At 47.7% G+C, this 24683-nt stretch overlaps 1 protein-coding gene across 8 annotated transcripts in view; it reads left to right on the top strand.

The window, feature by feature from the left end:
- The first annotated feature begins 397 nt into the window (after nt 1-397).
- CADM1 (cell adhesion molecule 1) overlaps nt 398-24683 on the top strand; it is a 157883-nt gene continuing 133597 nt past the window's right edge. For all 8 annotated transcript variants that reach the window (XM_015298223.4, XM_015298222.4, XM_040652175.2 and 5 more), the window contains exon 1: nt 398-555. In XM_015298223.4, the coding sequence (XP_015153709.1) occupies nt 447-555 (109 nt within the window). In that variant the 5' untranslated portion in view covers nt 398-446. The remainder of the gene's footprint in view (nt 556-24683) is intronic.

Below are 24683 nucleotides of genomic sequence, written 5' to 3'. Positions count from 1 at the left end.
GGGCAGCTCGTTGACTCGACGTAAACAGAACTGCTCCAAATCCCTCCGCAACCCCCATCCCGGCCCCGCTCCGCTCCTCGCGGCCGCCGCCCGGCTCCGCACCGCCCCCAGCGGCCGCGTTCTGCGAGGGAGGGGGGGCGGGCTGGAGAGCCGGCCGCGCTGCGCGGGGCTGCGGGGCGGGGCTGCGCTTAGGGCCGCCCTCCATAAAAACCATCCCGGCAGCGGCGGCGGCCCCTCTCCGAGCCGTCTCCCCGCGGCCCGTCCCGCTGCATCCCGAGCGGAGCGGGGCGCGGCGCTGAGCCCACGGCGCGGAGGGCGGGGTTGGCGGGAAGGGGGCGTGGCTTAGCACAGGCCCCGCCCCCACGCCGTGACGTCGCGCATCTCATTATCGCGGCGCGCGGTCGCTAGGTGCCGGCGCGGCGGGCAGAGCGAAGCAGGTGCCGGAGATGGCGGCTCGCGCGCAGCACAGCGGCCCCGCGGCGAACGGCGGCGGCGCTCCGGCCCTCCTCCCGCTGCTCCTCCTGCTCCTCTCCGCCGCCGCCATCATCCCCAGAGGTACGGCGCTGCCCGGCCCCGCCCGTAGGGGGCGCCTCGCGGCTCTTGGGGTGGGAGCGGGGGGTGCCGGGGGGTCGGCGGAGCGGTGCGGTGCGCGCCGGAGAGCGGCCGGGTCGCGGTTTCCATGGCAGCGGCCGCTCGCTGCTGTCCGTGTGTCCGTCTGTCCGTGTGTCGGCGGGGGGTTCGAGGCGAGCGGTGCCCCGCCGCCGGACCTGTTGGCAGCGGAGTGCAACTTCCGAGCGCTTCCGTGGAAGCTGCCGTGGCTTCTCGTGGGAGAAGCGCGTGGGTGCGTGGTGCTGCGGGGGGGGATCGGCGGGAGGGAACGAAACGGGCTGAACGCGGGGGGGTGGGGGGGGGGTCCGGCGGTGATTGCTGGCGGGTGGGAGCCCGGCGGTGCGCTCCGAGCCGTGCTGTGCCGCTCCGTGCCGCCCGCTATTGTTGCATCGCCCTGCACTGAGCCGAACAGCCGCAGGAGGGACCGCCACCCGCGTCTGATGGCTTTGATAGAATATCCCTCGTTAATGCCACTTTATATTTGCAGTGTGTCACTGGAGACGCACAAGGCTTCCTTTAGCGACTCGTGCGGCGAGAGGAGCTCGCGCTGTTGGCCCTGCAAGTTTGGGAGAAACAAGAGGGCCATTGAGCAATCTGTTGAATTTCGCTGATACCAAAAGGGGGGGAAGAAAGGAGCGGGCAGCTCTGGCGAACAAAGAGCTTTATTCATGCGTGTGTCGTGCACGCTTCACCCCGTCCTCCCCAGCGGCCGTCGGGGTGCGATTCGGGGCCGTCCCGCTCGGTGCGTCCCCGCGCTGCCGTCGCTGTCCTCGGAACGGGGACACCCAACAGCAGTGGCCACTTTTCTTCCTTAAATGCTCCGTTCCGTTCGCTTTCGGGAGGGCTGATGAGGTCTCCGAACCCCACCGAGGGCGGTTGGGAGCGGTGGCACGGAGCTGACATCGCCGTCGGCGCTTCTGGTTGGGAGACGGGGGAACACTCGCACGGCGTCAGCGCGTCCCGGTGCCGCGGTCCCCAGCGCTGTCTGAGCGGCTGTGAAGGCGTTCTGTGCTCAGGTGGTTTCTCCCCATTCACGTTCCTTCCAGCTCAGTGCGGAGCGCATCGTCTGCCGGTGCGACCCGGGGAGCTCCCTGCAGCCTGAATTACAGCACAGCCCCGTTGCGGGCGGGCTGTGCTCGTTCTTTGTTTTGCTGTCAGTCTCTCCTCTCCTTCCCTTGCGTTCCAATTCATTTTTAAGCTTCGCTTTTAACTAAAGGCTCAGGTGATGCTCCGGCGGCATCCTCCTGTTAACCACAGCTCTGCTAACGGCCGTAATAACCCCGGTGAGATTATTGAAGCGGTGCCAACAGCTGGAAAGGAACAAATGCGGGGTGTGATGCTGCAGTTACGGTGCCGGTGCCTGACCTGCACGCTTGGTGTTGTTTGATAGCGAGAAGCATCACCCGGTGTGAACTGAGATGGCGGTGCTGTGGGTACAATACAACTCCCTTGTGATTTTTTAGTGCTCCGTCGCGAGTTAAAGGATCATATCCTACAAGCCTCGCTTTAATGTATTTTAAACAAAACTTCCTTAACGCTGAAGGCTTCTCTGTTGTTTATTTTCTTTTCTTCTTTCCTCCCATTCCCCCCAGCCGTGGTTACCCTCGGTGGCAATGAGTGCCGGGCAGTGATTGCAGCATTGGTCCCGGCCCCGCAGGGTCTTATGTGCTGCAGTCACGGTGTGCCCGGCTGTAAGCAGGGCTGATGAGGATTTGCAACGAAGCAGTGCTGGGGCTCTGATTAAGCTAGGAAGGAGATGAATCTCTGCGTTTCTGTGGCACCTTTTTTTCTTTCTTTCTTTCTTTTGTCTCATCTCGATGCTTTACAGTTAATTAAACTTCATAACGCCCCTGTGAAGTGGGAAGAGAGCTGAAGAATGATTTCGGCTGATGCTGGGATGAACAGTGCTGGGGTGGAAGGCAGTGGTGCATGACCACACCGCACGGCAGCTGAGGGAGAGAACTTCCCAGGAGGAGCTGCGGGAGGCATTGAGAGGAGCGGGGTGCTGGTGCTGTGCTGAAGCCAGCCGTGGTGCTGGATGGATGCAGGGACGTGGCTGAGGACAAGGAGTGTCCCAGCTGTATGCTGGGGTGTCTGCCAGCACCACATGCAGTAGGCCAGGGGAAGACCTCAGATGTGGCGGGGGATCTCGTGAGGTTGTGCAGAACTGAGCTCCTTTGGAAATACAGAGTGAATGTGTAAGTGAGCAGGACAAGCCTTCCGATCTGCAGCGGTTTCGCCGAGACTTGGCTGGGCTCTGCTTTGGAAAACACACCAACGTTCTGGTTGTGTTCTGCATGGAATGCAAACACTTGGGGAATATGGCAAGGAAGAGGCTGGTAAATAAAGTAATCCATCTGGATTGCAGCTTGGGCTCATTTGTCTTGCATGTAGGCAGTTGGGCACAGGTTGATAAGCGCGACAATCTGGCTGGGGAGCCCCTGCCAAGGAGCTCCTGTGGTTCCCAGGGATGGGAGGAGGAGAGGCAGCTCTGCTCCGAGCCGGGGCAGCTCTCTGCTCCTTCAGCTCAATGGCAACGTCTGGGTTGGGCTCTGCTGGTTGTTGCAGCGTGCTGGGTTACACCTGAGGTCAGAAGGAGCCGCGTTCCTCCTGCAGACACCCGGCTTTATCAGGTGCTGTTTGTTGCTTTGCTGATTGCTTTGTTTGCGTTCCGTGCTGTCTCTGCTGGGTGTGTAAGGACGGCTCTGTAAGCGTGTCTGCTCTGTAACCCCACGTATGTCGGGGCCAAGGGTTTGCTCTGGGCTTTACATGCTCTTAATGAGGGGTTTGCTTAAAAACATACCTTACAAAATACCTTTCTGGTATTACCTTTGGGCACATTTTTTTGGGGGGCCGTTTAGTGCTAGCTTGGCTAGAGGTTATTATCACAGTTTTAAAGAGGAGCATAACCATTTGTATTATTATTGTTATTTTTTATCAGTACTCTTTTCTTGAATGCAGGAGCTCTGCGTGTCCAAAAGGTGCGTTTGCTGTGCGTGGTTCAGGGATTTTTAGCAGCCTTCAGAAGCTTTACAAGTAACACGAGCTGTAAGCCTGCAGCCCGCTGCTGCTGGAGCCCAGCCAGGAGGTAAATACTTCTGCATAGGAGTTGCAGAGCGCAGGCAGAGCTGGACGTGTAATCTGTGTCTTTGCTGAGAAATGGGATGTGTGCAGAGAGTTGTGTTGGTTTCTCTGGGGAATACTGTCTGCTCCTCTCTAGTGGTGTGTGTGCAACCACGAGCATTAAATAAAGAGACTCTGTTTAGAAACCTGTAATGAAGGAGAGACCCTCGCTGGAATGCTGTAATTAGGAGTGGTATGTACTTGTTTAAGTTTCATCAATCACTTTGCTGGCGATGTAATTGCACGCTGCAGCTAGCAGCTGCTGTTGTGGGTAATGGGAGCTCCACCGCCGAACTCTTTGAAGCTGTCCAGCGTGGAAGCTTTGGTGTACTCAGCTTCCAGGCAGTGCAGGAGGCTATTTCTGCATGTGTGGCAGGCAGTGCTGAAGAGAAATACCACGAGGCTTCCATCAAAAATACGGTAATGGAAATAGGGGTGTTTTACTGCAGGGCACGATGCTCCCAGCTGGGCTGGGCTCCATGGCCAGCCGTGGCCGTGCATCTGAGTGCTCCATGCGTGGTTTGGAAGTGCAGGAGCCCTGAGCGCAAGCTATGGAGATGCCCGGAGAGGCGGTGGTGCCCCGTCCCTGCAGACAGCCAAGGTCAGGCTGGACGGGGCTCTGAGCACTGCTGGAGCTGTGGCTGTCCCTGTGCACTGCAGGGAGTGGCACCGGGCGGCCTTTGGGGGTCCCTTCCAACTCAAACCATTCTGTGAATCTTTGTAGGCTGGCTTTTCTCATCCATGCTGTATGTGAGCAGTATCCACCTACTTTCTCTTAACTTTTTTTTTTCAGAATAATGTTTGTTGTTTTTTTTCTAGAATAATATTTTTTCCTCCTTCCTTGTGTATTTGTTACGTGTTGAACGTGTTGTTTTTCCTGTTAGGCTGTGCATCAGGTTGTCCTACGTCGTCTTTGGTTGATGAAGTTGGATAGCAGGGAGCCATGCTGTATTGTGCTGTGTGGGACCCCTGGAAATGTGACTTTGGGGTTGCCCTCATTCACCATTCCACGTGTATCAGCGCAGTGATAGCAGCACCTTCATGGCAGTGGTTCTTGCAGGTGATGTTCTTTCATTGCGCTCCTGCTGCGTGCACTCAGAGGCTTCTCTGTTCTGCTTCAAACACCCGACTGGGCTGTGCTCAGAGCTTCTAACCGCAGATTAATTAGAGTATTTCTAACGACAGATTCGGGTTGGAATTGATTACACTCTTCTGTAGTTTAAAAACTCGAGCAGTAACACCTGACCCCACTGAATTCTCAAGGTGGAGCTCTGAGAACAATTGAGACCCCATTAAGATGGTGGTATATAGGATAACAATGATATTTAAGCACATCTCTGCTCCGAAATATTAAACCTCTGAGGGCTGTAGCTTAGCTGAAATGTCTTCTTAGTTGTGCTTCTTTCAGATGTGTGTTTGGAAGTAATTGTGCTCGGAACTTGCTCTCTGCCAGGACCAGGGGAGAGGTGCTCACCCCAAATGATGGGTGTCACTGCCTGATTCTTCACTAACACAGCAGAAATCCAAAACTGGTGCTGCATTTTCCAGACTCCTTGGCTGAGGGATGGGTGCTTGGTAGCAAGAAATGATAGTTAAACGTTTGGCTCAAATGGCTTCCTCTGAAGAGGTTCGGGTGCTGATTGCCTTACGGGACAGCGAGCATCCCTTAACGGAGTGCACACAGCACCCTGAAAATGAGGGAGGTCTGATAAATGGGTTTGCTCGTTGCATTGAGCTGCGGTACCTAATGGTGGTGGAGCTGCTGGAGGACACAAACAGGGAGTGGGGCTGGGATGTGCAGGGAGCCGGGATGCTGCAGGGCTGGGATGCTCCTCCGGTTACAGCTCTGAGTATAGAGAGCGATGGGTTCAGGTTATGGCTGGGAAGGAACCTCTCTAATCTGGCCGTGTCCTTTTTTAGCAGTGTTTGCAAGCCGCTGGATCTGATTTATAATCTCTTCAAAGGTCTTTCTGCAGAATGGGAGCGTTATTGTGTTCCCTGAGCTATCAGCCAGTGCCACAAGCTGATCTCCTCCCAGGTGGACTCGAGTGGCTTTCTTCCTCATGCAAGATGCACTCCAGCGCTAATCCAAAATGTGACAGCTTGGACCTTGGATATGTCAAAACGTGGTGCAGAAACACAGTGCTGGAGGTAGATGGGATCTCCTCGTGGGACCACAGCTCCTAAGTGCAATTGGAGTGCCATCACCACAGCGCTGCAGGGAGCGAGCACAGAGAATCATAGAATCATTAAGGCTGGCAAGGACACCTAGGACCACCAACCCATACCCACCAAACCGCATCCCCACGTGCCACATCCTGCTCCTGCTGCCTGCAGTGTGTGTGCCTCCCTGGGAGCATGACAAGGAGGAAAGAAATGTCAGGCAGCAAAGTGACGCTCCCCTCCTCCCCTGCCCGCCCCCCACCCCCCATTCACTGATAGAAATACGACTCTGAGTCTGCAGCATCAAAAGGGAGATCAGAGTAATCGGATCAAGCATGAGAAACTGCTTGTTGCTGCTTTTCTGTTTTCAGACAAGGCTGCCTGGCAGCTTCCCTCTCAGAACACCTGAAATATTAGTGACGTTCGTCTTGAGAGCTGGGGTTATGGCTCAGGAGGGCTCCACAGAAATTAGGCTGGGAGGAGAACTTTCTTCATGCAGTTTGAGTGTTATGTGTAAACAGAACTGATGCACTGATATAGAGGAGCATCTGTCATGTGAGCACACAGGACTGACACGGACACTCTGTATTGCATGGTGCTCTTGGGTTATGTGTTTGGTCATCCAATTCTGATGGGTTTTATTATAATGAATTCCTAAAATACTCTCATTGAGACAAGTAGCTGACACTTGGTATGTACGTACTTATTTTAAATTTGCTTCCTAAGTTATTTAGTATGTAAATGTGACTTGGGCTATCCATTCCTTGCCTCTTTGCCATCTTTGTCCATGTGAGCTGTTGCGGAGTTAGAAGACATGAGTAGGAGCAGAGGAGCTCTGCGAATGGCCCCTCCTGCTTCCAGCTGGTAGGTGATGCTCTCATTAGCTGAATTTGTGCCAAAGTGCTGCTTGTTCGTTGCTTTGGGGTAACCTCGTTGCACTGTTGGGGCAGTGCATGATGCTATTCTCGCTGTCGTCCCCTGATACCTGCCTCTTGGAGCGGGGTGGGAGGCAGCTCATGAGCACCAAAGCTGTCTGCAGGTGGGCAGCGTTGACTGTTGGTGTTGGAGGGAGCTCCAGAACGTGGCTGGGGATGTGCCTGTGTCATGTGAAGTGCTTCTGTGGTGACAGCAGGAATCTAGGTCAGCTTAACAGCAACTCCAGCTCTCTAGGCAGATTAGTTTTTTTTTTACCACCCTAGTTTCTTGCCATGCTGTGCAGAGTCCATAGAAACTACGCCCAGTTCCTTAGCACATATTAACCAATGGGGGGTCAGATTAAAGTGATGCGCGGAAACGTTTTGATTTGCGGTTGAGCAGTGGGTGTAGTTGGGTTGTGATGGGGCATCCCGCTGAGCTCCTGGTGTTTCCTTAGCAATTCTGCAAACCAAAAGCTTGTGTGCCAAGCGCAGGAGGTGCTGGGCTGCTCCTGGATACAGGACCCAATGATGGTGCTGGGTGCAGGGCAGCAGGACGGCGGGATTTGGCACAGCTCTGTGTCTACACATCAGTGCCTGTATTAATATCATGTGCTCCCAGTCTGCTTCTTGTAAGGACCAGCAGCAGCTCCCGTGGTGGGAAGAGGGCAGAACCCATTGAGTTTGTTCCAGCTTCATGGTTACAGCTGAAGCATGGGTGCACAGGAAGATTCTTATGGGTGTGTGAAAATGCTGAGAGTAACTTCTCCTTTGACGCTTGAATTTTGCACTTCTGAACTTCATTTTCTCACCGTTAACTACTGTTCAAATTAAGACTTTGGCTGTGTCACTTAGGAGAGCATGTAACCATGACCTTATGCACATGGCCATTCGCTGCCACGCTGCAGTTAAGCACCGTTCCTCCTCCTCCTCGCTCAGCTTCTGCTCCGAAAGAGCCATTATTCATTAACCTTGTAGGCAGAACTGCTGGAGATGCCTCCCACCCCGCGGCTATGGGGCTCTGTCCACTTTAATGGCCTTCTGTTCGATTTAAAGGTCTTACACTCTTAATCGTGCCATATAATCTTTAGTAGAATGTACACATTGAGTCAACTCTTCCTGAATCCATACCTGCCAGTGGCTGCTGCTTCGGCGTGTGAAGTGTAGTTTCATCTTTTCTTTTTGGTAAAAGCAAGGATTAAAGTGAGATAGATAGGAGATTAACACTGTTCCCTTCGGACATCTTCAGGGGAAGATGGAGAAAATTGTAGACAAGAAATAAAGAAAATACTTGGAGGCAAATCATTTCTTGCTCTATAGCAATATATAGAGCTGTGTAAACAGAGGGTTTATAGCAGACCCAATGATGTAGGTCTTTAAATCTCTCTGGGAGAATTTTGAGTACGTGTTTATAAGACTCTGCTATCAAGGCTCTTTTTTGTAAATCAGGTCCTCAGTTTTCAAGTATGTTAACACAGTGTGGTGTGTGTAGAATGCAGAGGTAAGGGTGTGTGTGGTGTGTTAGATATCGCTGTCATTTTGTCTTTTTCGGGGCGCAGATTTTCATTTTTCAGCTTCATGTTGAAGTTGGATCGCAGAATTGCAGGGGATGGAAGGGACCTCAAGAGTTCATCCAGTCCAATGCCCCTGCTAAAGCAGGTGCCCTACAATAGGTGGGATGGGTCTATTGATCTCACTCCTGGTTGTGATTGTGGGAGCAACCTTTAGTGAGAGCTCCTCATAAATATAATTTAAGCATTTAGTATAGAATTGCTTTATTGCCTTGCAAGATTAAGATATCTTGTGGACTATGCACTTGTGGACATTTGCAATTCACCTTGTCTTCTCCCATGCCAGCTTTCCTCCACCCACTCCACACCCCCAAAATCTGCCTCCTTTGGGTTTATATGCAGCATAGCCAAGGCAGGGATAGAGAGCAGAAGTTGGTGGCCTAAGGTGATTGGGGTGCGTTACCATCTTGAGTCCCAGATTGTTAGGAACTCCTGGAATTAACCCTCAGCACAACAAGACAGCGTTGGTGGGACAGTGTTGTTCATCTGAGACATCTCAAAGTTATGGAATGTCTTTGGGTTGGAAGAGACTTCATTGGTCATCAGGTTCCATCCCCCTGCCAGAGACAGAAGTGGAGTTAAGGAGCACCGTTGTGTTTTGTGTGGACCGTCTAAATATGTTTCAGGGGTTGTTTTCTTCTTTCCTCTTTTAGTTTTAAGGCAAGAGCCATAGGATCTTTGCAAAGGCTTGGGTGCTGATGCAGATATTGAAAGAACTTCAAAATAAGCCAAAATTGCCCATTACACCAATTCCCTGCATGTGAGCACAAGTCTTCAAGTCTTGAAGAGCTCAAAGAAACTTATGGTCCATGCAAATCGCCAAGGAATTAAGAGCTAATAGTACTTGTATGGGCTCAATGGGCAAAGAGGTACCTTTATTTTTTTTAATGAATAATTTATTGCAGCAGCGGTGAGTAGTTAAACCTGCTTTCTGGAGCAAGCTTAGAATGGAGTGTAATCTTTGGGGTTTTGCTACTCTGTATTGTGTTTCGCTTTGAAATGACCGTGGCTTGGTTCCTTCCCAAGGACTTTGTTATGAGCCTGAAGGGCGTTGGGATGAGCACATCTCCTGTAGTGGTACGGGCTGAAAAACCCATGTCATGTTGTCCCATCCTCCTCTGTGTTGCGTAGAAATCCTTCTGCAAAAGAGGGAGTGACTTGAATCACCCCGCAGTAAATAAATAGGCATTAGGAAGCTATTTTAAGCTTGGTCATCTGCCGCTCCGTCTGGGGAGAGCCGAGCAGACCAACCTACAGAGCAGAGCTGGCTGTCTGCATTAATAGCTACGGGAGGAGTTTTGTGCTGGGGCAATCCAAAACAATATTCAAGTTTGAATAGCTCGGTCCTTTTGTTGTGCCAAAAAAAAAAAGAGAGAGAGAAATCAAATTACTTAAAGAATAACCTTTCCTGGCTCAGCTGATTTATAAATGCCCTGCAAGTATTTTGCCTAAACCTCTGTAAAAGTTGTGTTTGAGCGAACTGGCTGCTGAGCAATTCTTGTCAGTTTAATAAGCATAATAAAACGGTAAATCCTCATGGAGGGGGGGAAAAAAAAAAAAAGGACCTCTGAAATTGGTATCTTTTCATTTTAAATTGGTTCTTAGGATTTGTAAGGAACTCAAAGGCAAATGGAGAACGAACAGCTCTGGGTAGATATTGGAGCAACGTGTTCCTGTTTTTTTTTTTTTTCTGGGGAATATATGGGTGGTGTGGAATGGGAGCTGAGCTCTGAGAAGGGCTGCACGTAAATCCCTGCTGCCTGGCAGAAGTATTCTTGGGTGTTCTTGGGGCAGCCGCTGGGTTCTCCTCTGCACTGACTTCAGCAGTGGCACCTTTCTGTATCACTGCTATGCCTGCTCTTTTCTCTTTCCACCATCCATTTGTCTGGACAATCAGCATGCAGAAGAGGGCTGACTTGTATTTACATGATTTAGTTGTAAATACGGTAAGTGTTGATAGATATTGTTGTCATAAGCGCTTACAGCTCCTGGCCTCATTACTGCATTTCTCCCGTGCAGTTCCGTACAAGCCGTGCATGCGAGCAGCATCCCAAGGGAAGGGCGTGAAATGAGCTGTGGTTGTCACATAGGAACTCCTAGGTGTAGCTGTGCTGTGCTGAGCCATTGGGGAGGTATTGACTGGCAGCAAGTGGGATTCTGAGGCTGTAATGGAGAGGAAATATAAGGTGACTTTTATTTTTTGTGGAAACAGATGCCATCATTTGGGGAGGATGTGCATAGAGAGCATCTGTAACGCTGTGCGTGGAGGGCTTGGTGTGAGTGGTGTTCATTGTTGTCACTGGGGTTGGAGGTTGGAAGGTTTAGGCTGGATATCAGGGGGAAGTTCTTTACTATGAGACTGGTGAGGTGCTGGAACAGCTGCCCAGATGGATGCCCTGTCCATCCCTGGAAGTGATCAAGGCCAGGTTGGATGGGGCTCTGGGCAGCCTGGGCTGATATTAAATGTGGAGGTTGGTGGTCCTGCCTGTGGTGGGGGGGTTGGAGTTTCAAGATCCTTAGGGTCCATTCCAACCCAAGCCACACTATGATTCTATGATCAAATGCTTTATTTGCTGGTAGTTTGTTTTTAGCTGACCAATACACTCTACCTGAACCACCGTTGTTTAATAGCATTCCTTCCAGGATCCCCACCTGTGGGGTCAGGAAAAAGGGGAGAAGAAGGCATCTTGAGTATTTAGTATGGGCAGTGTAAGCTTTGCAGAGTCACAGATCCAGATGGATTACATGAGGAACTTGACATCTTGTTTAAAAACAAATCATTCATTATGTAGCAATGAATAATCAAGCATTACAGTTTCATCTCTGGAGGTTCCTTTTTTTGGTTGGAATTTTGATAGTTCAGTAATTAAAAGCTGAAAGCTATTACACTGTCTCCATGTTGATCAATTGGTAATTAAAAAGTTGATGATAGATATGGTATTTCATGGGACTGGTTTGTTACGATCAGATTTCCTTAGTGTGTTTTGGAAATTGTCATTTAACTTAGCACTTAAGCGTTTTTCAATATTCATGGACTATTTTATTTGAATGTTGTAAATGCCTTTAAATTATCAAAATTTGCATACAGTAATTTAAGATTCTAATGGATCGCATGATTTTAATATGATCTGAAAGGTTGGTTTTCTCTCCATCTATAGAAACGCCTTTCAAGCCTGTGTAAATACTCTTCCTCTGGATGCTCTGTAATTATTTGGCTGTTGTATCATTAATTTGCTGCGGCAGATTGCTGTGGCTGCTTTAATCAGCCTGAATCGAAGGCAAGCACTTAAGTGTGCTTGAGGTGTGACCCTTGTCCGGGGACTTGCTCCTTGCAAGCGTGCCCAAGGTGTGCTTGCAGGGGCTGCAGATGCACTGGGCTCACTGCGTGCACGTGGAGGTGATGCTCAGGGCAGGCTTTTGCCTTCTGCTTCTGTAGCATGAAGGCATCAATCTTCCCCCAGGAGAGGCTGCTGCAGATTGCTTGTTTGCAATTGCGGCGTTAAACGAAAAGAGCTGGAAGGATCTTAAGCGGAAGGCTATCAAAATACTGCTTTATTTAAATTGGAGGATTTTGTCAAATTGATTTTCAAAGGGACAAGTAATAGTGGTAAGTAGCACACTTAAAAAGCACAGTGCTGCGCTGCACTATCCATATCTTGGGTAGCATAGGGCAGCTTGCCGTGCTGGAGCGGCTCTTTCTCTTTCAGCTTCTGGCTTCCCTGCTTGATGAATATTTGAAGAGCCCAGAGGCCTGCTGAGCCCCTTACAGCTGGGGAAGGGCTGAAGATGAGTTTGGTAACACAATCAGGGATAAAGCAGTCCAAAATGAAGGAAAACTGTGCTGGTAATGGCCTCCTTGATGGAAGATTCATTGCTTCAGGAGTCTAATCTGAGACCAAAATGAAGCCCAAACCTGACACACTTTGGAGCGTAATGCAAGATTTACAGGTCTGCCACACTCCAGAGATTAAAAAATAAAAAACCTCCAGACCTCCCTTCCTACCTTTGCAAAACTTCAGGGAGAAACAGGAGATTTGTTTTCTTGAGAGCAAGGGGAGGGGAAAGAAAATAAGAGAGGAAAAAAGGGCTTGCCATCTTTTCTTCCGAGGCATTCGGATCCCTCCTTTTCCTGATGCTCAAAGCTGGGGGCAGGGAGCTGATGGGGGAGATGCTGTTGGGTGGCAGCAGTGGCAGTCCTGGTGCTGTGGGTTGCACCACATGTATGGGGCAGCTTGGGACTGGGCAGCCCGGCTGCTCTGCTGGATGAGCTTTGTTGGTTCAGAAATCCTTCTGGAGCAGTTGGCGGCTTGGCTGGGGACAGCCTGGCAGAGTGCCCCGCCGGAGCTGCGCTCCTGGAATGGTTCTGCTGTAATTGGCTTGAATGCACAGAGCTGTTCAACATCCCTGCCAAGCTGATCCAGTGGAAGACTCCTTCCTATCCGCTAATCTGGCAATGCAGTAAACCTGGGGAGGCAGGCTTTGCTAGCAGGCACCTATTTGGGGAGGTGAGCCCATCCCTTACACAGCGTCACTGGGATGCTGCTGGAAGGTCAGATCCCTCAGAATGGAAGGGAAGAGAAGGGCAGAGCCCTCTCAGTTCTTGGTGTGACTGGTTGAAGTTCTCCTGTACTCCAGGCCAGAGCTCTGTCTGCTCACCTAGTGGTATAAACCCTAGCTGTTTCTTCACCCATTCTGCATAGGCACAGACAGTGCTTCCCTCTGTCCCTGCAGGTGTTCAAGGAAAGGGCAGATGTAGTGTGTAGGGATGTGGTTTAGTGGGCAATATTGGTGGTAGGGAGATGGTTGGGTTAGATGATCTTAGAGGTCTTTCCCAACCTTAATGATCTCTGAATCTACACGAGAGGATGACATGACTGTGGTGTGAACACGAATGACCTAGAGGCTTTCTGAAAAGCCCCTGGTTTAAAAAGCACTGTGTCCTTAGGTACTTGTTGCTTTGTGACAGCTGGTTCCAGTAATTTGTTTTTATAGGGCAGTTTGTAGCAAATGAATGACATGCTGAATATTTTAGTGAGATTTTAGATTATCTAAAGAATACTTTCTGGTTTACTAATTGGTAGATAATGGTGAGTACATTGATGTTGACATGAGCAAATGGATTTAAAATGATTTTGAAGCGAGCCTCATTAAAAGATGCTCTAATTCAGTCAACAGGAAATGTCAACTAATATGTCCGTGCTTATTCTCAGACCAGACTGTGGTTGTGGTGGAGATTTTACAGGTCTGCATTCATTACAGGCGAATGTGACCGCTGCATGTGGATATTGATAAGTCTTGTTAAATCCCGGATGACAAATTCTATGAATTCGGCTCATCAGAAGGTGGTAGGTGTGAAAGCTGAATAATAAGAAGGCAGAATTCCTCTAAGAGGACCTGCTTTGGTGTGTATTTTGCTGTGATGCCCAGGGCTTTTGTTGGCAAAGGTGTTTGGGTCTTCAGCCTGGATTCTGATGAGCAGATGAGTTCCAATCCAAAAGCAGCTTGCTTTTACTCCTAACTAAGGGGGTGGATTTTGCTGTCTCCTCAGGTTTTTAATAAATCACCGCAGTGTCATGGTGCTCCAGGCCTCTTCTGTTGTAATGGGGGAGACATCCAGATTAGGACCCACCTTTTGTGAGTCTTCTGACAATTGAATCGCTTTAGTGTCTTTACAGACCTGAGTAGCATTGGCTGCACTACTTTAATTTGCCTATAGCAGATCTGTCAGAGCAGTGGTGATGGGGAAGGCTCCCTGCAGCACTCACCGGTTCTTGCCCTGTTCCGTGCTGTCCAGATGGATGTTGTGGGGGTGAGCCTGCTGGTTTTTCTCAAAGCTTCCCACCAGCATGCATTGTAGAAGGTTATTCTTGCAAGCATCCCTTGCTCTCTGGACACCATCAGCTTCAGGTCGTACAGAAGGGTGCTGCTTTGCAAATGGTACCTGAGGTTTTGTATTGGATTTGGCTAAACCTCTGGTATTTGTTTCCTCAGAAGACAAGTGGGGAAACCAGTGTGTGTGTGTGCAGTTCTGGCCCAGCGTTAACCCTTTTCTCATTCAGGGAAATTGAGTTTCTCTGAAGCCTATGCAATGAAGGAACATGCATCGGAGGCACGACTAACATGCCAAACACGTGCTGTGTTGCATAAACCTATTATGGGTGTAATGTGATATTGTCTCTAAAGAGATTCATGGTTGTTGGGGCGAGTGAGGAAGCAATCTTTTTCAGTAAACTGTGGCTTGATGAATATATTTTTAAACAAAAATGGAGAAACTTAGATTTCTGCTGGAGAATTGTTGGGCTTCTCTTCCACTTTGTCTCTCTAGCTGCAGCCATCTGGCTTGCGCGGGGAACGTGCTGTTCCCTGAAATAAGACTAATGGCAGAAATATTTGGCTTTACTAACAGGTTGAGTGCAGAGGAGAAGATTGCCTGTAGTCTTTGCTAGCAGTCTTTAAATCTTGGAGACAGGGGAAGCAGTGTGTGCGATGTCACAGCTACGGTCACGTGGGCAGAGATGCCACTTGCTCTCCAGACCTCTGTTGTATTGGCAGTACCAATGCTGACAGTCGATGCTTCTGTTTGCCTACTGCCGTCTTGTTTCCCAGATAGTTATTTATGGCGATGGCTCTCATGCCATGTGTTACACAGTGCAGCATTCGTGTTTGTTGTGCCTTCTGGTTGCTGCCCTATTCCAAATTAACATCATCATTGCTAATGTTAGAGGAAAGCTTTCCCTACCAAGCCCAAGAATAGAGTAGTAGCATAAAATAGGAGGGAATGAAGTTGCTTTTCTTGGTGCTTCCTTGCTGCTTGATTCCCATCCGACACCTATGGGCCGGCCTCAGAGGAATAAAGGTCGATGTGATGTCAGCAGGTGAACAAATGCTTTTGTATGCCCAGTGCTACATCTTGGCTATGAGAGGTAATTGGGAATGTTTCCCAAGGCTGAAAGATTCTTCTGGTCTCTCTAAGTTAAAACTGAGCAGTTCTGGCTTAACTTTATAGGAACAACTCTTCCGTTTCCCAAGGTTGATCTCCATGGACAAATCGTGAATGAAAGCTGCCAGGAAAAAATAAATGAGGCATAGGAATCCTTCACTAAAAATACTTTCCCATGCAACAAGGAATCTTGAAGAGGTTTTTTTTTAGAAGGGAGGAGGACTCACAGAACCAGGAGATCAGCTTTCCTGTGTCATTATGGACGTGTCAGGCTGTTCGAATGGGGCTTGAGCTGCTCTGAGTTTTCATCAATGTCTAAAACTAATAAATACGAGCGTTATCCATTTAGTGGATAATCTCTTTGGTAGATTGCATGTAGGCAGAATCAAAGGATGCTTAATGTATTATGTTACCTGGGATATTGGGGGGTATTTTTATTATGCTCTGAAAATAGTCTGCGAGATCTGATGTGAAGAGACACAAAAGGTTGGTTGAAAGCAGACAAGAACCGAATTATTTAATTGAATAGAAACTGCACTGTGCAAGCTGTAATGCTCCTTACCGTTCATTACTGCAATTATAATTATGGAACCCAAAGTATTTAATTGGCTTCACATACTCTTTACGCTGAATAGATTGCATTGTTACTATTTAAAAAAACCCATCCTCTTATGCATTGCAAATACACGTACGTGTTGCTCTTTGGTTCTCAAGAGGTTTCTTTGTTTATATGATGAGTGATTAACTGAATTACGGATCTCTCCTATGTTGTGTCAAACTGAAATCGAATGGAAGAATAATTCTTACCATGCGTCAGATGAAGTTAAATAGAAACTTAAAAAGTACAACTTCCTGCGTTTAAAAACTCCACCCAAAACCAAAGTTGCAACTTAGAAAGTGCGAGAAGCTCTTTTGGAAGGAAAAAAAAAAAATAGCAAGACAAAGCTAGAACATCAGTTTAAGGGATGAAAAAGTTGCACTGTGGCTTGGGTGCACTTTATGGAACTGACTTCTGGAGCGGCTGCAGGTGAGGCTTCAGTATGTCATGCACAGCCTCCTAAGGGCAGTGGTTTCTTTAAAGGGTCTCACAGTTGTTGTTCCTCTAACAATTGGCACAGAACTGATTTTATTTTTTCCATTAATGAAAACTGCTGGCCAGGCAGCAGGGAACATGGCTGGGAGGCTGGAATTTTGTGTCAGCACAGCTTTGTATTTATATCGTCCGTGACAGGTATTGCAAATTCCTTTTCCTTTTAGAGGGAAATGAAAAAGTCAGCACTGTATGAGGTTTGGTTCTGTTTTTAAACTAAACATGCACATTAAACTTAGTGGGCAAAGGGTTCTGTTTTGTTTTCCTCCGCTTCCAGGGCAGTCCGTCATACATCTGTTCAGACTTCCATCTCAGGTATGGTCGGTTGACATGCTGCTTTGTGAAACGATTTTCATCTTCCCCTCCTACGTGAAGCTCTATCAAGATTTTAAAAGCATGGTTCTACCAGTTTATGTTTGCACTGAGAATCCATCAGCTGAGCTCACATCTGTTTGGCTTTGATGCAAACGCTGCTCTGGGTTAACGTGTGGTGTGTGTGCTCTCTGTACTGTGCAAGGTGCCTTTCCATTTCATTTTGGGTAAGCTAGCTCAAATGATCTCTCTATGTGCAACTTTGCTCTTTGTGTACCGTGTGAAACAAGCAGGCATTTTAATAGCAAAGCAGTAATTCCATCAGCAAGGCTCTAGTGAGCTCTTCAGATGTTGGGAGAGCCTATTTGTTCTCCATTAAGAACAGAAAGGTGCAGAAAGGTTTGTTTTTCCCTGCTTGCTGTTCATACAGTAGTTATTGTCTTTTCCTGATCTTTTACTGCTTCCCCAAATGGAAGGACAGTGAGTTCTGATACACCCAGATCATAACTTCCCACTTAAATGGCTTTTTAAATGGAGCGTTTTTTGCCTGAATTGCTGCTGCTTCTTGTTGGCTAATCTTTGCTGAGGGGCTGGTGGGGGATGAGGGCTGAAGTCGTCATACACAAAGATGCTGTGTGTAACACTTGGCAGGAAGACTTGAAATTGGATTACAAGCTACTATTCCAGCAAGTAAATGTCCATGGTGTTTTTATAGCTTATCTCTATTCATCTATGTTTGCCGGGCTTTGCTTGCCAAGTGTTAATGTAAACACTCTATTTTGAGACATCGGTCCATTTGCCTTCTGGAAATCCTTCTTTTATAAGGTGGTAGTAAACCTCTGTACACAAAATTAAAATAGCCCCGTGGTCAGAACTGCACACAAACTAACATTGCTGGTGCAAAGTGTCTGACAGCAATTGCCACCTGTGTCAGCTGATGAGCGTACTCAAACTGGAGCCTGATTTCAGTGAAATACTCTTGCTATAGGCACCAGAGCTTGCTGTGGGTTTGTTGTTGTCCTCTGGTTGCCCAGTGGCTGCTTTGGGCTCTGGTACAGGCTGAAATAAGCCATTTGTTGGAGGCAGCCGACAAGGCCTGGTTTGGGGCATGAGGCCCACAGGTCAGTGCGCCTCAGGGAGGTCTGTGTGTGATCTGTGGGTACCATGTGCCCATGGGTTCCTTGGGGCCAGCTGAAAGCGGCCTACTCAGGCCTCTTCCCTCCAGCAGTCCCTTACTGTCATTGAGCTCTTTGTCTCAGGGCTTTGTAGCCTGGAGCTGGGCAGCAAGTGTCTGTGGCCGTATTCATGTTTGTGGTCCTGCTGGTCGGCCATGGCCTACTGAATACGGATGACTGCTTGTGAAGCACGACCTGGGGTCCTTCTTCATAGTATAACAGGATGGTTTGGGTTGGAAGGGACCCTCAGAGGCTGCCTGGTGCCACTCCCTGCAGTGCACAGGGACAGCCACAGCTCCAGCAGTGCTCAGAGCCCCGTCCAGCCTGACCTTGGCTGTCTGCAGGGACGGGGCACCACCGCCTCTCTGGGCAACCTGTGCCACTGCCTCACCGCCCTCAGTGCCAAACCTTCTTCCTCATCCCCAGCCTAAATCTTCTTCACTGAAGGCAGAGCTCCAAGGAAACAGGAGCAGAGCCTGGTGCTGTTTTGTTTTTCCACTGGTGAGACTGGAGATGTCTTACAGTTGAGCCTGGAAGAATTAAGTTGACGTAAACAGAGTTGCTTCTGATGACTCTGCAAGAAGAAGGGTTATAGACTTGATGCTCAGTGCAAAATAGCTAATATTTCAAACTCTTACGAGGGTTTAGGAAATGCTTTTTGTATGTTGTTGGTTTGGCTGAAAAATGGTTTAGAAACATCACCCGAAAGTGACTGAAAAGAGAAAATGAGCAGAGCTTGTGTGTCCAGCCAAGCAGTAGATTATTTTGGTGGTATGTGTTGTACAGTATTTTGGAATAAGCTGTCCTGGTTCCCTGAACTATAGCCTGGAGAATGTGTGGGGAATTACAGTATTCTGCGGATGTGCCATCGGTGTACTTCTCAGGGGGAACACGATGTCAGATGCTTTGTATTTCGTGGCTCACAGTACCTGAAATGCCATAGTGATGTTGAGTGGAATGCGTAGCACAAATGTCCATTATAAACACGCTTGTACTTGTGTATAATAAAATCCTTCTATGCTGTGTTATAATTAACACGCTTATTGTACGGTGCTGCTTCACTCTCATTTAGGACAGGGAAACTTGGGGGTCATCTTTGCTCTGCGTGGCTTTATGAGAAATGTGTGTGATCAGCTCCCAGAGTGACAAATGGTAACTGTCACTTAATTTTTATCCCCAATTATGTAGCTCTGGGACCAATTTTTCAGGTGGAATGTTGGAGCCATTAAAAAGAAATAAGTAAACTATACTGTATTCCATCATTTTTGGCAGCTGCCCAGTGGTCTGTAGCTTTAATATATGCATTCCTATATGGATATTTTTCATAAGGCTTCTGCAGGAGGACTGTTGAACACTTGGCTTGTCGACTTAATTTATGGAAGATGCAAGTGTCAAGTAAAGCTTGAGCTGGGCTTTTACACGTGGAGCAAATGATGGTTCTGAGCTATTGTTTCCAGAGTTTGTAGGTAAATTGGTGTAGATACATTTAATACTTTAATCTGCGATATTTCTAGCCTCAAATAAGGCAAACTCTTCCCAGAACCATAAATGTTTAAGGAAGTGACACTGCATTGCTCTGCTTCTTTTTTACTTATCGGATTAGAGGTAGATAAACTGGCCCGTGCTTTTCACTTTCTGGCACTGCAGTGGTTTCTGCAACTTACTTGTAATTTAAAGGCTGGCAGAACCTTAGTTTTATTGGAAGCAATAATGTACCGTATAGAGGCTTAAACATTATCAAGCTTTGCCAGTTGCTCTTAATATTTTCTATAGAAAGCAATAAAGATCACGGTTTTCAGATGCTATAATATTCAAATAAATTTTCAGTGCTTCCAGGCACGTTATGAAGGTTCTTACCTCCTTTGTTACGGGGGACAGAAGCCCTATATCATCTGATGCAGGATTTCCAGCCTGCTAGTTTACTTCCAAGCTGAAGTTTTATGGTGTGTTGCAGGTGATTCAGCGTTTTTTAACGGTAGCTTGGGAGAAACTGGGTTTCATTGGAAGCTGAAATAATCCATTCCTGGTATGGGCTTCGCATGCACTTCAGACAGTTGTGTGAGTTTTTTGATCTTGTTTTACCAGGGAGTCTGTCCTCACCTCGGTGTGGTCTGCTTTCTTACAAAGCTGCCTGTTATTAGCAGAGCAGGGTGTGATTTGTGAGTAGCTTGTGCTGTCGATGCCTGCCTTTGTTTTTCATCAGCCATTTTAGGAAGGGAGCGCAGGTATTTTATTGTGAGTGACAGAACGGGCCTTCGATTGCGTGCCCCTTTTGAGCTGCTAATATATTTAATGAGCTTACTAAGTTACAGGAAATACGCACGAGTGTATCTGTTTCTTTAGCAGATTAATATATTTATATGCATATCAACCTATATAAAAACGAAAGCTGCTTAGCAGCTGCAGTTCTGGATGCACAGTAGGCTTGTTGGGCACGTGGTCTTTTGGTTGCTGCCATTGACACAATGAAGTGGCTGCAGTTGGTTAGCACGCTGCCTTCCCTGGAAATACCGAGATTAGCATGTGCTGAATTTTGTTCCCAGGGGGGATTTTCTGACAAACTTGTTATCTTCTTTAAAGCAGAGTGAATATTCTTAGCATGCTAACTCTTATAAATTGAATGCGTCCCTTTGTTTGCATCAGCCCAGGCCAGTGAACTGGCTTAGCCTTGCTCGTGCACAGGTCAGGAGGAGAAAAGCAAGGTCGAAAGTGAGGTTGCCTTTACTGAGCAGAGCCTCTATCTGTCACTGTCACAGCCTCTCCCTGCCTGGGTTGCTTCTGCCCAAGTCTAAGAAAATACTTCAGATTTTGCATTAGTGGAGTCTGAGCCTTGCTTTCTAAAGTGAATGTGCTCTCGTGCTTCCTAAAGTGGATGCTCTCCCAAAGCTCTGTGTCCCTCAACCCTTTTGGTGGCCTCTTGGATGTGCCTGACCCTCTTGGATGTCTCCAATGCTCCTGATGTCACTTAGGTGTTAAGCTTCAATTGCAATTGTCAAGCTATTTGTTAAAGCTACACATAAAGAAAGCAGTTGATGTCCTTTTTGAAAGTTATTTCTCTCTGTATGGTGGGACCGGAATGAATGAGAGTACACATAATTGCAGGCGGAGTTATTTCAAATTCTTGCAGTGGAGTTCATGCATGTTTTGTAGTCCCACTGTTATCTTTGCAGTTCTGGGTCTGGGATAATTATATCCAGAATGAGGGTGCTGAAGTTTCACTGTAAGATAAAGCCCTGATTCTTTAAAGTCCTGCAGCTTTATCTGTTGTCTAGTAAAGTTACTGTGTTGAAGTGGCCACGTATAATAATAGTGTTAATTATGAGTTTTATTGACCTAAAATAGTTGTCTATCTTAAGGTGTCACTTTTTGACTAATGGGCATCTCCAAGCTTTGATTGTGAATGTGTCCTTAGCTTTGCTTCTCTGAATTCACTTGATGAGAGCACATACACAACTTTGGAAGGGACAAAGTGATTCTTGTGCAGGGCTGGTGCATGGCTCTGCTTGTTCGGGGGAAGTCAGTGCTGAAGGCTGGAAGATAATGAAGTTAATGAGTACACAGAGTCAGCAGAGTTCTTGGGCTGAGAACACAGCGAATGGAAGACGTTGTCCTTGGTTAAACTGATTACAATAGAGGCTCGCTTTGGGAAGCATACGTGCCTTTCAGTAAAAGCACAGTAGAGATTTATTTCAGCATATTGAATTTTACTTTGTGCTTATTAGTCACTATTGTTGGAAATAAACGTGCACTGATACCATGATGTTGAAGGGGAGGATGTTCCAGAGCACAAGGAAAGCATGTGTTCACAGGTGTTCCTTACAGCATAGCTGCCAATGGCATTCTTTCCAGAGACCACAGAGATCCTATTCCGTGGAAAGCTTTAACCCTTTGTAGAACAACGAAGACAGTGGTGGAGGCACTTGCAAAGTTAATGTTGCTTAGGAAATGGCTTCTAAAACTGGTCAAGCTTGTTGAAATATGGCATTTTTTTTAATAAAGCATGCTTTTGAAAAAAAAAAAACCCATCTGAAGAAATCCCATTCTTCTCAAAAAGCTCAGTGATAGAAAGTACAGGTATAAGCACCCTGGATAATAGGAAGGGAGCTGAAAGAGATTATCTTTATTTCTGAGATAGGATCAGATGTATTAGATGATTTCTAATTTAGTTTTGAAAATCCTTCTGTTACAGTGTTCCTGTAACGTTCCTCGGCAGCATTTACACATGCTTAGCTATCCTGATAGTTCCTCTATTTTTAAGTTTTCTAACTATGAGGTTTAAATCTTGCTTGCTGAGGAGGTTGTGCTGTAAAATTGCTCAATGGGATTTAAACACATGTGCAGCAAATTGCTGAGGGCTGCAGCACAGGTGGTCTGGATATGGGGTGTTTTCCTTTCATTGACCTTAGCCGAAGAAGTAAAAAGAATTCAGCAAACATGATTCAAGGTAATGCGATTTGCTGAAAAGGTGTATATTTTTAGGGGGATTACTGCAGAGGTCTGAAGTTATGTGGTCGGTTTGCCACCATCAACAAGAAAAAAAGGCACCTCCAGTTAATTTTTGTAATAAAATCAATGTTTTAATAAGTCTCTTCCTTAAAAGCTTGTGTTTTAATGAATCATAGACCAGCTCAGGTTGGAGGGGAGCTCAAAGCCCACCCAGTGCCACCCCCGGCCATGGGCAGGGCTGCCCCCCACCAGCTCAGGCTGCCCAGGGCCCCATCCCACCTGGCCTTGAGTGCCTGCAGGGATGGGGCACCCACAGCTCTCTGGGCAGCCTGTTAATGAAACTTGCTTTGTCGTAAATCAGAGCACTTATTCCTCTGTAACCATGAAGTCTGAATCAGGGCTGGCGTTTCTTTTATCCTGGTGAATAGTTCTGATGCTGTTCGTCTGATTTGTTTCCTTATTTTCTTTCAGAATAGCATGTCATCTGTAGGAAATAATTCTTAAGGTGTCAGTTTACGGATTCAGCAGTAAGCTAAGCCTTCGAGTTGTGGTGCAGTGTTGCCACGGAGCACAGGACCTCAAGCAGCAGTATTGATCCTCTGCTGCCTTACACAGTAATGCATCTAAAGCCCTCACTCCCAATTCCTTTTGCAACCTCCTTCTTCTTCTGTCCTACTGAAGAACAGAGGTGACGTTTGCTGGAAGGCTGAGCTGTGTGTTGCCCCCGTGCAGTGCCACCTCCTGCACAGGGACGGTCAGAGCTCCCCGTGCCCCCATCAGTGCACGGCTGCTGGAGGCTCGCAGCAGATCAATAGCAATTCTGTTATGGGCCAGATGTCAAAGCACAGAAATATGCTTTCAAATCCCAGGGACTTGCTGTGACAGCCAGCGTGCTCAGAGACATTTGCTTAGCAATCAAAGGCATTAATAGTGGTTTTTGTTGACCACCTGTTCGGGGGAGGTTTTTAATTACCTTTTTGGTTGCTGGCCAGTGTGATAATGCCTCTACATGTTTCTTTTCCTCTGTTTGGTTCCCCCAGCTTGAACACAAAGCGAGCATTAAATTGCCTTTTCAGAAGTGTCGAAGCCGTTGGAAGGAGTAGCATGCTTATTCCATATCTTGGTTGTATCTTGAAACCTGGGGTGATGGGAAGTTGAATTTCAAGGGAAAAGGCTAAGAATAGGCTTCAGCAGTAATTGGCAGTCTTTAGGCTGCTTGCTTTGTTCAGGAAGTTTGCATGCTAGAGGGTGGATGGGAAAGGCACTTCATTACCGGTGGCATGAACTGGAAGAAGAAAGGACTGCTGATGTCTGTGTAATTTTTTTGGATGCAATCTTCCAATCTGAGAACTTGAAAATGTGTAGTCTGACACCTGAAGTGTGTTTATTCCAGTGTGGATCATCAACCTTCAGATTCCCGTTAAGAGACCTCTGTCTCCTGAGCTAATGCAGAAACATTGCAGTAAGCTGTTATTTTCTGTGTGAACCAGTCGACAGAAGAGGGATGAAATGTGCACTGGTGAATGGGTTTTATAGATATTTGTTGACAGCTGTAGAGGATTGCAGTGTTCTGGTCTTGCTTTGGGAGCTCTGGCAACACTCTGCTTATAGATTTTCTTTGCTTTTACCCCAGGCTATCTCATTTCCTGCTCAGTTTACTTTTTGGTATCTCCCAGCTTGTGTAACCTTTGATTTGTCTGCCTCCCGAATCTGGAGGTGGGCGAGCAGCCTCTGTGCTCCCTTCTGGCTCATCTTCAGGAAAAGGAAAAACCATGAAGCCCCCATGCCCTCAGCCATGGGGATGGGTATCCCTTAGGTGGGGGCTGTTTGGGAAGGAACTGGGCTTAGCGCAGGGATGAGGGCTTTGATGGTTGGACTGGATGGTCCTAGTGGTCTCCAAACTTCCTGATTCTTTGAAATGAGGATGCTCAAAGAGCATTGGGAAGCTGAGATGCTATGGCATGGGCTGTGGGGGTGAGGCAGAGCAAAAGAAGACCTCTGCCAGCTTATCTGTCAGCCACGTCTTTGATGTGGGGAGAGGATCATGCCAGCCTACCTCTGAGAGCTGTTAAGGATTAATGTTTACTAAGGGCTTGGAATATGTCAAGCGTTATGTAAATACTAGGGAAGACTTTTTTATTAATACCCCCGCATGCTCTGAAGCAAATAACCCACTCTGTGTATGTGGCAGGCCTGAAGGCAGCCCGCAGGTGGGCAGGCTGCCCGTGGGCACTGCATGGGATGGGCAGGGAGGACAGCCCTCAAAGTGGCATTAACGTATGCCTTGCCCTTACTCTAAACATGGGGTGTTGAAAGAGGGAGGATTAACCTGTGTTTTTT

This window comes from Gallus gallus, chromosome 24, assembly GCF_016699485.2.
Source record: "Gallus gallus isolate bGalGal1 chromosome 24, bGalGal1.mat.broiler.GRCg7b, whole genome shotgun sequence".
Classification (NCBI taxonomy): domain Eukaryota; kingdom Metazoa; phylum Chordata; class Aves; order Galliformes; family Phasianidae; genus Gallus; species Gallus gallus.
The sequence above is the reverse complement of the archived record's forward strand: the minus strand, read 5'-3'. Positions and strand labels throughout refer to the sequence as shown.